The sequence below is a fragment of the Papilio machaon genome, chromosome 25 (genome assembly GCF_912999745.1).
Source record: "Papilio machaon chromosome 25, ilPapMach1.1, whole genome shotgun sequence".
Taxonomy (NCBI): Eukaryota; Metazoa; Arthropoda; class Insecta; order Lepidoptera; family Papilionidae; genus Papilio; species Papilio machaon.
Genome location: NC_060010.1, coordinates 4270324 through 4282388, shown reverse-complemented (window position 1 = coordinate 4282388; position 12065 = coordinate 4270324). Strand labels below are relative to the sequence as shown.

The window sequence follows — 12065 nt, the reverse complement described above, 5'->3', positions numbered from 1 at the left end:
GAAAGAAATAATTTAAATAAGGAAGATAATTACAATATGGTATCAGATTAAAATAAATATGTATGTGGTTGTTGTGAAAACATTTGTGAAGTGAATTTATAACTGATTATTGAATCAAAGTTAATCAAATTAACAAAATTAGTTTATATGTAAAAGTGTAAAGAAATTTATGATATCAAATAACAATGTTACAGAATAAATAAAGATTACTGCTATACCTACACGCCTAGTGATTTAATTACGATCAAATACAAGTATACATACAAAGATCAAATAAATTAAAATAAGGAAGGGATGTAGTGTATGTAAACAGAGTGTCGTTTGTCTCGAGCGTATACGTCACAAGTGCAAGCCAGTACACCTGTACTAAAGGTATTACCTACCGAGGTAGGGGGGCAGTCGGGGTCAGACGGTTGGACCCGTAGCACGTGGTGGTACGTAGGCGAGCCAAATATAATGGACGAATACTACACTTACTAATCTATATATATAAAAGAAAGTCGTGTTAGTTACACCATTTATAACTCAAGATCGGCTGAATCGATTTGACTGAAAATTGGTGGTCATGTAGCTTAGAACCAGGAATAGGACATAGGATAATTTTTACCCAGTTTTTTTTTTTTATTCCGCGCGGACGGAGTCGCGGGTAAAAGCTAGTATTATAATAAATGCGAATCATGGATGGATGTTTGTTTGAAGGTATCTCCGGAACTGCTTAACGGATCTTGATGACATTTGACGAACACATAGCCTACTTATTAAGATTTTTTTAATTCCACGCGGACGGAGTCGCGGGCGACAGCTAGTTAATAATACATCTAATCATCCACATTATTTTAACATATGTCAGTCAACTTAATACAAACTTTCAATTTAATGTTGACATTTCAATGCAGTCTACCCACGGGCGTAAAGAGATTTATGGCACATACACTCTTCTGAAGCAAGTGGACCTACTTCCACTTTACGCCTGTCTTCTGTGTGGTCGTGGTATTGCATCGATTGTTCGAGCTATAGGTAATCTTACTGAAACTACGATTTTGGCGCGAAAACATTGTAACTTTACCAAAATATTACGAGTAATCAGCCATGACTTGAAAGAAGTCATAGAAAAATCAGCATGAATATGAAATAATTCTAAAGATAATTATATATAATTATAAAGATAATAATAAATTGAACTTTAAATGCGAATGTAATCTCGTTACTACATGAAATTTAATATTTGCCAGTCACTGTTAATTTACTTTTTTTATAATTTACTGCCTATATAACATATGTTTTATAAAGTTTTTGTTTAGACGGTTACGAGACATCGCTGGTAGCATACGATGGCACCAAGATTAACAGTTTTATATTATCTAATATGTTTAACATTATCGTTTGTAGACAGTGCTCGAATATTAGGTGTATTTCCAACTCCTTCAATCAGCCACCAAGTTGTTTTTCGTACACTAACTCACGAATTGGCAAGACGAGGACATGAACTTATTGTTATAACATCAGATCCTGTGCATCCAAAGGGACCTAGAAATTTAACTGAAATAGACGTCCACGATTTGTCTTATACGATATGGAATAAAGGTATTTCAGAAATGGAAGACGGTTCCAGAGATGTTACCAAACAAGTAGAAGCAATGATGTATTTAAACTATGAAATTTTCGAAGAGCAAGTAAAATCTAAAAGTGTACAAAAGTTATTGTCGTACGAACATGATCATTTCGACTTGATATTTGTCGAGGCTTTCCTAGGATATACTTTAGGATTTTCACATGTTTTTAAAGCGCCAGTAATTTTGGTCAGTTCTTTTGCTGGAGTATGGGATAATTACGATGCCATAGGAGCACCAACACATCCATTTTTATATCCGAATTCGGTAAGAGATAGATTGAACAACATAACAATGTGGGAAAAATTTATTCAGTTAAGAAAAGAATACAAGATGAGAAATATGAATTCAAATTATGAGACCGCGAATAAATTATTAAAGAAGTTATTTGGTGCGGACACTCCTCCGGTTCAGAAATTATTTGACAATGTAGCAATGTTGTTTCTAAACGTGCATCCTATTTGGGACAACAATCGTCCTGTGCCTCCAGGTGTGGTTTACATGGGTGGGTTACACCAGAATCTGATAAAAGAATTACCAAAGGTATGGGTTATTTAATGATAATTTTAATTGTATAATGCTGTTCAAACTTTGTGATGGCTTACTGTTTAGTGGTGCCGGAGATGATAAGATAAGGGTTACGAAGGCAGTGCAAACCTGTATGCTCTTCTCTGGTGGGCCCGACCCGGACCCGGCAGAAAGACTTGATGAGGGATGAAGGATGGATATAACAAATTGTCTAATGCCACTTTTATTGAGACTGAACGTTGCGCAAAATATACTTATGTATCTGGGCTTTTACTTCTTAAATAAAACAATTTTTGCAGGATCTCAAATTTTATCTCGACTCGTCTAAAAACGGAGTTATTTACTTTAGTTTGGGCACAAACGTAAAACCGTCTTACGTTCCTCCAGAAAAGCTACAAGCTATTATAAACGTATTTTCACGACTACCGTATGATGTTCTGTGGAAATGGGACAATGATGAACTACCAATTCGTTCAAATAATATAAAAATATCCAAATGGCTTCCACAATCTGATTTACTGAGTAAGTATTGCTATTGATTTCTTCTTGATTTCGTTTTTTGTCATTTATCTAAAAATTATTTTCTCTTCTCTTAAATTGAAAATGCTGTGACAGTATATGATATTATATAAGTCATCAATCTTAGTTTAGTTACTTAGGACCTTAAGCAAATGCACAGTCTTCTTTTCCATACAGTTTTATCAATCATCCATGAACTCTTATTTCAGGGCATCCGAAAGTTAAATTATTCATAACTCAGGGGGGTTTACAATCCACCGATGAAGCTATTACTGCCGCAGTACCTCTTATTGGTATACCATTACTCGCGGACCAATGGTACAATGTGGAGAAATATGTGCAACATAAAATTGGAGTTAGAATTGATATTGATTCACTGACAGAAGAAATGTTTGAAAACTCAATACACACTGTTATCAACGACACAAGGTACGTAACATACATATTTTTATTAAAAATACTACAAATTCATATATAGCTTTAAGTTTTAATGCTTGTTTCTACGTAGCGGCCAAATATTTCTCGGTTATTGCGTTTACGGCCACGCCAGTGGAAATACGATGCGTGTCGTCAGACACAACTAATCACTAATTGGAAATTAGATGTAGATATAATTAATTGGATTCCTTTTGAAAAGATCTATATTCGATTGAGTTCACAGATGCATTGAAAAATACATCCTGAAATTAAAGTTGTATCGGATTATTACAAGAAAATAACTCGCTTCAGATTTTATTATAATTGTCTTTAATATAGTACATTTCTCAATTCATACTTACGAACATTTTGTTCCAGCTATCGTGAGAACATAGTGCGTCTCCGCAGTATAATGCAGGACCAGCCGCAAAGTCCGCTGGAGCGCGCCGTGTGGTGGACAGAGCACGTGCTGCGTCATGGCGGAGCGCGTCACTTGAGGAGCCCGGCAGCAAATATTTCCTGGACTCAATATTTAGAATTAGAACTTTTATTTACTTTAACTATTATATTAATAATCGCTCTTTTTGTTCTTGTTCTGGTAACTAGGTCGATTTGGAATATTATAAATTCAAATGTAACTACAAAAATAAAAATTAAAAAGCCGTAAAAAAAATTAAAAGGAGTAATAGCAGTATCTAAAAATATTTTTAATGAAAATTGAAGTTTAAAGAAAGATTAATAATTAAAGTAAAACGACTGCGCAATCATTTATATGTAGTTAAGGAAGGAGATCTCATTTCTGGGACAACAATCATCAGATGTAACGCGGAAAGACGAGTACTTTCACTTCATGTTCGTCTTCTGTGTGGTCTTGGTGAATGTGACGACATGAAAGACAATTACAAAATCTGCTGTAATTGAGGAGCACCAGCTGATTAGCTATCGTTATTATGGTTTCCGTCATCGTCGCTAACATGGTGATTTTCTTGTGTACCTCACGCATCGAAGACGATCACTGTGAAGACTAGGCCAAACTAGCCTCCAAAAAGTTGGTGTACTTAGTAACTCATTTCCAGTCGGGCCACCGCCTACAACTGTATAAGGCGCGAGTTCGGCCTCAAATGGAATACTACTTGCACCTCTGGGCGGGAGCACCCCAATACCAATTTCTTCCATTTGACCGCCTACAAAGGAGAGCGATTGTTATCGTCAACGGCTGAGCTCTTACCGATCTGCTAAATACTCTGGCCTTGCGGAGGGACGTCAGTTCCCTCTGCATTTTTTATCGTATACGATTATATCACGGGGAGTGTTCCGAAGAAATTGGAACGATTCCTGCCGTCGAGTTTCATCATCGAACGATCCGACAGACCAGGTACCATCCATACCAGCTGGATGACTGGCATTCCACAACAGTGCGATTCTTGCGATTTTTTTTACTACGATTGTCAGCGTTGTGGAATGGTCTGTCCTCGGCGGTATTTCCAAACCAGAATGACTTAAGGTCCTTCAAGAAGCCAGCATATATATTTCTCAAATGCTGGCAACGCGTCTGCAGTTCCTTTGGTGTTGCGGATATCCATGGGCGTCGATAATCATCGCGGTGTTCTCGCCGCTGGTTTGACCCCTGCTTTTATAAAAAAATATGCTAATCGATTGTATTGCGCATAATAATTTATTTAATCTGATGTCTGCTAGCAAGCCATACTGTAATTACAATGATTCGACGATAAGATAATATTGCTAAGTCATGATGATTTTTACGTCTATAAAATGTTATCGGAAATAAAGTATCGGATAAGAAACACGTGTGACGTAAACAATAATTACGATAGTGGTGACGCCAGCAGAACCAACATCTGTTGCACGAATTGGGCCTGCTCGTCCGGTGAAATACCACGACAAACAGAAGACAACCGTAAAGTGGAAGCAATCCCTCGTTTAGTCTGATCAGTGTAGTCCCAGAGTCCTAATTTAATCGTCTTTCCTTTCCCATCATTTTTTTTATGAGGAAAGGATGGGAAAAGGAATAGGGATTTAACAGAAGGCAAGTGGCGTAGGGAGGAGGATATATTCTCTTTCTGTACGTCCCTTTCTCTGTCAGTTAAATGTAGGCAACCAATGTTTATCTGCGTGTTGAGTGATTCAACTCGAGACGTGACTAATTTAATTGACATAATAAAATATAATTTTGCACACACATATGACTTTGTACATTTTACAGAAGACCGAATTCATGGATAGTTTTTGTGGGAGTGAATCCAGATATGTCAGCTGATAGAGATATAATAGACCCTTCGTATGGAGAAAGGCGGGTTGTTGATGTTGAATAATTTGTATCAAGTTTAGAACATTGTTCGTAACAGTAGATGAATAATTTATTTACGTTAGATAGGATTAAGATTAATATTTTCAATAAATTTGGAAGTGCTCTGATTTTGCTCTTTTGCGGAAGTCGAGGAATTAAATTACCTTCTCACTTGGGATCAAAGTACTCGTATAAGTCCCTGCTCTGAAAAGCCATACGACTAAATTTTAACTGACAGATAAACTGCGCAATTTTCAATTTTGCCCCTACATGTCAAATTAATTTTACAGTTCGACTGTTCTGTAAATCTGTGCATCACAAAGTTATGATGTGTAGCGTAATTGACTGTGAATTATATATCCGGACATAATATTACTTTATAATATGTAATTAACTCATGTATCTCCACTTATAGTGTTCCACAAAAAAGTTCAATGTTTCCAATGTTTTGTTTTAAAATGTGCGGTATTTCATAGTACATAGTATACAGGCAGTCGGAATTTTTTATTTTTAAAATGCCTTCTTGCTGTTCGTTCATAAACCATAAGTTTTTAAACCGCATTAATACAAATAAATTATTGAATGCATGTTGTCATGGTGTCATTGTGATCTTATTAATAATATAAATGCTAATGTTTGGATGGATGTTTGTTAAAAGGTATCTCCAGAACGGCTCATCAGATCTGCTGTGGATGAACTTTGGCATATACTTAGAAGACAGTCTGAAAGAACATTTTGGCATCTAATTATTTTTTTTATTCCGCGTGGATGAAGTCACGGGTGACAGCTAGTCCATTAAAATAAGCTTGCGAGAGACATATCAGTCTTGTACTCTTGTTTGTAAATAAAAGATGCAAGTCATCGTGATATAAAAAAAGTATATCTTATCATTTAATTTTTTTAATTTTTTTTTAGACTGCTTCGAAACAGAGTCTTAATATAATGAAGTCAACACTGTCAGTTTTGATGTTGCTATGTTGTCAGTTTAAGTGGTTGTGTTGCGATTGTGTTGTAACGTTTATGTATGAATGTAGAAGATGCGAGAGATATCAAGACCGCGGCAAAGGGATGTGCTCTCTACCTATCTGTGGGTTAGGAGCGAGAGAGACCTGATTTGATACATGTACCCGAAAGTATGAACTTTCTTACTTTCGGGCGTATACATAATATTATTTTGTTTCTATTTAGTGCATTTTGTTTGAGAATGGTTTTTTATTGAGTTCGGTTCTCTTTTTCTTCTTCAGGGAGCATGTATCATTGGCTATCCTGGCAGTGTGTGGTCCTGGTATTGCACCGATTGTTCGAGCTGTAGGTTACTGAAACTTAAAGACTTTGGCGGGAAAACACTTTACCAAAATATTTATCAGTCGTGACTTTAAATAAATAAAGGTGTGTCGTGTATGGCACAAAAGAAATAAAAATGATGATGCATGCATGAACATCATACATGATGTTGTCATATAATGACATGAATACCAAATAATTCTAAAGATATGAGAATAAATTGAACTTCAAACACGAATGTCATCCCGCTCTTATCTGATATTTAAAACTTACCAGTCATTGCATGTTTTTTTAATCATTTGCTACCTATATAACTTGAGTTTTGTGAAGTGTTTGTTTAGACGGTTACGAGACATCGCTGGTACCAAACGATGGCACCAAGATTAACAGTTTTATATTATCTAATATGTTTAACATTATCGTTTGTAGACAGTGCTCGAATATTGGGTGTATTTCCGACTCCTTCAATCAGCCACCAAGTTGTTTTTCGTACACTAACTCACGAATTGGCAAGACGAGGACATGAACTTATTGTTATAACAACGGATCCTGTGCATCCTAAAGATCAAGTTCCCGAAAACTTGACTGAAATAGATGTTCACGATATATCTTATTCAAGATGGAACAAGGCTATTATAGAAATTGAAGATGGTTCAAGAGACGTCAGCAAACAAGTGGAAGCAATGACGGATATAAATATGGAAATTTTTGAAGAACAAGTGAAATCTAAAAGTGTCCAAAAGTTGTTGTCTTATAAAGATGATTATTTCGACTTGATACTTGTCGAGAGTCTGTTAGCGTTTAGTCTTGGATTTTCACATGTTTTCAAAGCACCAGTTATTTTAGTTAGTTCCTTCGGCGGAGTATGGGATAATTACGATGCTATAGGAGCACCAACACATCCATTGTTATATCCGAATATGGTAAGAGATAGATTAAACAATATAACAATGTGGGAAAAAATTATTCAGTTAAAAAAAGAATACAAAATGAGGAATCTCGATAGAAATCATGAAAACATGAACAAATTTTTGAAGAAAGTATTTGGTGCGGACACTCCTCCGGTTCAGAAATTATTTGACAATGTGGCAATGTTGTTTTTAAACCAACATCCCATTTGGGACAGCAATCGTCCCGTGCCACCCGGTGTCATCTACATGGGTGGGTTACACCAGAATCCGTTAAAAGAACTACCAAAGGTATGGCCTTCTTACCTCTCCTTAATTGTTATTAATTTGAAAGAGCATAATTTTAATAAATTATATTTTATCATAAATTATACAAATAATAATCTGCCCAATGTAAACTAATTTAATTAAAATTTAGCTTTTTGCATTTGGTCGATAGCAGATAATATTGATAACATATTAAGTGCTTTCATTATATTTCAAACACAACTTACGCCTGTAATCCAGAGAGGTAGGCAGAGATCACCGAGATCGACTTCGTCCGAGAGAGGACCTTCATTTGGTGTTCAATCCACTTTTCGCCATTTTGGGAGAGGGAACGTGACGGGTGGCGAGCCGCGTCACCGTCTTCTCTCGGGAATTCACATATATTTGCGGGTTGCATCTCGATGTTTTCCTTCGAAAATCGAAAAACATATTGGTACATACCGGGATTCAAACTCAGAACGTGCAGATTGCAAGTCATGTGCTTAACCCCTGAGCCACCGACGCTCATTATACTTTAAGTACTGCTTACACCTAGGTTTCTAGTTAATTTTTAGTTTATTTTTGTAGGATATAAAGTTACATCTTGACTCATCTAAGAACGGAGTTATTTACTTCAGTTTGGGTACAAACGTAAAACCGTCTTACGTTCCTCCAGAAAAGTTGCAAGCTATTATAAACGTCTTTTCACGACTGCCGTATGATGTTCTGTGGAAATGGGATAATGATGAACTGCCAATTCATTCAATTAATATAAAAATATTCAAATGGCTTCCACAATCTGATTTACTGAGTAAGTATTGGTAGTGATTGTTCTTAATTTCGTTTAATAAAATGTTTAATGAAAGATAAATGTATCTAAAAAATGTTTTGTCTATTTTAAAACTTTTAACAGTGTTAAATCCTACAACAACAATAATAGTTGGTTGCACGAATGGGCTGACTCGACCGGTGAAATACCACGACCACACAGAAGACAGGCTGAAGTAGAAGAAGTAGAAATTCCACGTTTCGTCTGATGAGTGTGCGTGCCGAAAGCCTAATTTTACTACACCTTTTTTTGAGGAAAGGATGAGAAGTGGAAGCGGATTTGACGGAGAAGCGTATAGGCAAAAGAAGAGGATATATCTTCTTTCTGTGCGTCCTCCCCTTTGTCGATTGAAGGCAGGAAACGCATCTGATCTAGTCTACAGGCAGCGGTCGCTTCGATATTTAGGCGTGTTCAGGTGGCCGATTGCTCCTTTGAAACCTTAAGATATAAAAAAAATTGAAAATCCAATGCTGTGACAGTGTATGACATCTTATAAGCCATCAATTATTACGCCTACTTTACTTAGGACCCTTAAGCAAAGTCACAGTCTTCTTTTCCATACAGCTTTATCCATCATCCGTGAACTCTTATTTCAGGGCATCCGAAAGTAAAATTATTCATAACTCAGGGAGGTTTACAATCGACCGATGAAGCTATTACTGCGGGAGTACCTCTTATTGGTATACCATTACTCGCGGATCAATGGTACAATGTGGAGAAATATGTGCAACATAAAATTGGAGTTAGAATTGACATAGATTCACTGACAGAAGAAATGTTTGAAAACTCAATACACACTGTTATCAACGACACAAGGTATACCTATACAACGTGTATATTTTTCTTATTAAAAATTAAATTCTTATAAAGCTTTAAGTTTTAATGTATATTTCCATGTAGCAGCCAGCCGTCGCGACGCTTGTCGTCGCACACACCTAATCACTAATTGGAGATTAGATCAAAATATAATTTATTGGATTCCTTTTGAAAAGATCTATATTCGGTTGAGTTCACAGACGCATTGAAAAATACATCCTGAAATTAAAGTTGTATGGGAATATTACAAGAAAATAACTCGTTTCAGATTTTTTTATAATTGTCTTTAACACAGTACATTTCTCAATTCATACTTATATACATTTTGTTCCAGCTATCATGAGAACATAGTGCGTCTGCGCAGTATAATGCAGGATCAGCCGCAGCGTCCACTAGAGCGCGCCGTGTGGTGGACAGAGCACGTGCTGCGTCACGGCGGAGCGCGTCACTTGAGGAGTCCGGCCGCAAACATTTCCTGGACTCAATATTTAGAATTAGAACTTTTATTTACTTTAACTATTATATTAATAATCGCTCTTTTTGTTCTTGTTATGGTAACTAGGTCGATTTGGAATGTTATAAATTCAAATTTAACTACAAAAATGAAAATTAAAAAGTCATAAACAGATATAAAAGGAGTGATAGCAATATCTAAAATTGGGTGTTTTATAAGGTCTGAAAGTTGAAAGGAAGATTAATTATTAAAGTAAAGCGCTTGCGTATATGTAGTCAAGGAAGGAAATTTAATTTCTGGCACAACAATTATCAGATGTAACGCGGAAATACGATAACTTTCACTTCATGTTCGTCTTCTGTGTGGTCTTGGTGAATGTGACGACATGAGAGACAATTACAAATCTACTGTAATTGAGCCAGCTGATTAGCGATCTTCAGTATGGTTTCCGTCAGCCCGCTTAGTTGGTGATCTTCTTGCGTTCAGATCTTTAAGTTGTAAATCATCGTGAAATTTATATTAATAAATATTATATTTTCATTTAATTCTTTTAATTTTGTTTAGACTGCTTCAAATCAGAGTCTTAACATAAGAAGTTAACTCTGTCAGTTATAATGTTGATATGAAACAAATCGTTCATAGATTTGTCTCGAATATTAGAAAAAAAAGTTACCTAATAAGTCAGATTGTGTCAGATTTGTATTAATAATAATCCTTTTGTTTCAAGAGATTAACATTTTAATTCGCGTAAGTAAAGTAGATTTTTCTTTTTGTTACTTTTTTTTTCTCTTATATACAAAGAAAACGCAATTTTAATCAAGCGCGTAGTTCTAGCGGAGCTCGCGCTAAGAAAATTTCTAGAAGACAAAAGACAGAGGAGCAAAACCAAGCGTGTCAGATTTTAGATGCTGAGCGTCACGCAGCTCAGAGCTGCTGAGACTAAAGAGCAAAAACAAGCGCGGCGAATTTTAGATGGCGAGCGTCACGCAGATTTTAGAGATGCCGAAACCTCAGAACAAAGACAAGGACAGCAATAATTAGATGCCGAACATCATGCATCACAAAGGACTGCCGAAACATCTGAGCAAACTCAGGCACTTCGGTTTTAGATGCTGAGCGTCACGCAGCTCAAAGGGCTGCCGAAGCATCTGAGCAAACTCAGGTACGTCGGCCTTAGATGCTGAGCGTCATGCAGCTCATAAAGCTGCTGAGACTCCAGAAGACAACCATGTGCCGAGACCTTAGGACAAAGACAAGGACGGCGACGATTAGATGCCGAACGTCACGCATCTCAAAGGGCTGCCGAAACATCTGAACACACTCAGGCTCGACGGCCGTAGATGCTGAGCGTCACGCAGGTCATAGAGCTGCTGAGACTCCAGAAGACAACCAAGTGCCGAGATCTTAGAACAAGGACAAGGACGGCGACGATTAGATGCCGAACGTCACGCATCCCAAAGGGCTGCTGAAACATCGGAGCAAATTCAGGCACGTCGGCTTTTAGATGCTGAGCGTCATGGGTCATTAATTGCTGCAGAAACCCATGAGGAATCGCAAAGAAAACGTATTAATAATATTACGACCTAATGGGTCAAATTGACTTATTTTCGACCTATCTATGGTAGTCCGTTGTATACGTTTCTAACGATTGTGGTATGATCTCTTGTTATGGAAATGGGACAATGGTGAACTGCCGGGTCGTTCAAATAATATAAAAATATCCAAATGGCTTCCACAGACTTCAGTGACAAAGCAATATTTTTATCACAAAAAATATGTTTGAATGTTCTTATTAGATAACAGTGAATCAGCTACGCATGTCGTGGAAATCATGTATAGTAGAAACGTCACGAAATTCGCTTGTGATAATATATTATTCAGCACTTATTACGTTCATGAGAGCGTCATGGCGCTTGACCGGATCGGGTCGAAATCTATACGTCTAACCGTGGGTAAGACCAAAATCCCCGTTTAAAACATGTTATCTCTGTTTTGTCAAAGACAGGGATAAATATGTATATAAATATTATGTTTTATACAGATATTTTGGTCCCAATAACAAACGGTAGGTTCAATCCCCGCCATGTACTAAGGTGTTATTCGAATTTCATACGCACATTTAAATAATTTTCATATGGTGAAAGAA

The 12065-nt window shown here is 36.6% G+C and overlaps 1 protein-coding gene across 2 annotated transcripts; it reads left to right on the top strand.

The window, feature by feature from the left end:
• Positions 1-1293: 1293 nt before the first annotated feature.
• LOC106719334 (UDP-glucosyltransferase 2-like) lies at positions 1294-10200 on the top strand. 2 transcript variants are annotated; one of them, XM_045684088.1, is made up of 5 exons: positions 1294-1501; positions 7208-7865; positions 8409-8631; positions 9246-9465; positions 9800-10185. In XM_045684088.1, exons 1-5 carry the CDS (start codon positions 1332-1334, stop codon positions 10086-10088), a joined length of 1560 nt encoding a protein of 519 aa, XP_045540044.1. In that variant the 5' UTR covers positions 1294-1331; the 3' UTR covers positions 10089-10185. The 2 variants fall into 2 exon arrangements, with proteins under 2 accessions (XP_045540044.1, XP_045540045.1); XM_045684089.1 differs by lacking the exons at positions 7208-7865; positions 8409-8631 and adding an exon at positions 2438-2660 and having other exon boundaries at positions 1294-2153; positions 9800-10200.
• Positions 10201-12065: the final 1865 nt, after the last annotated feature.

Bases quoted from the DNA above. Each gene is read 5' to 3' on its own strand.
- LOC106719334 (XM_045684088.1), top strand. From the start codon at position 1,332: ATGGCACCAAGATTAACAGTTTTATATTATCTAATATGTTTAACATTA. The intron at 1,502-7,207 runs ATCAGATCCTGT...TATTGTTATAAC, and splicing joins CATGAACTTATTGTTATAAC to AACGGATCCTGTGCATCCTA. The intron at 9,466-9,799 runs GTATACCTATAC...ATTTTGTTCCAG, and splicing joins ACTGTTATCAACGACACAAG to CTATCATGAGAACATAGTGC.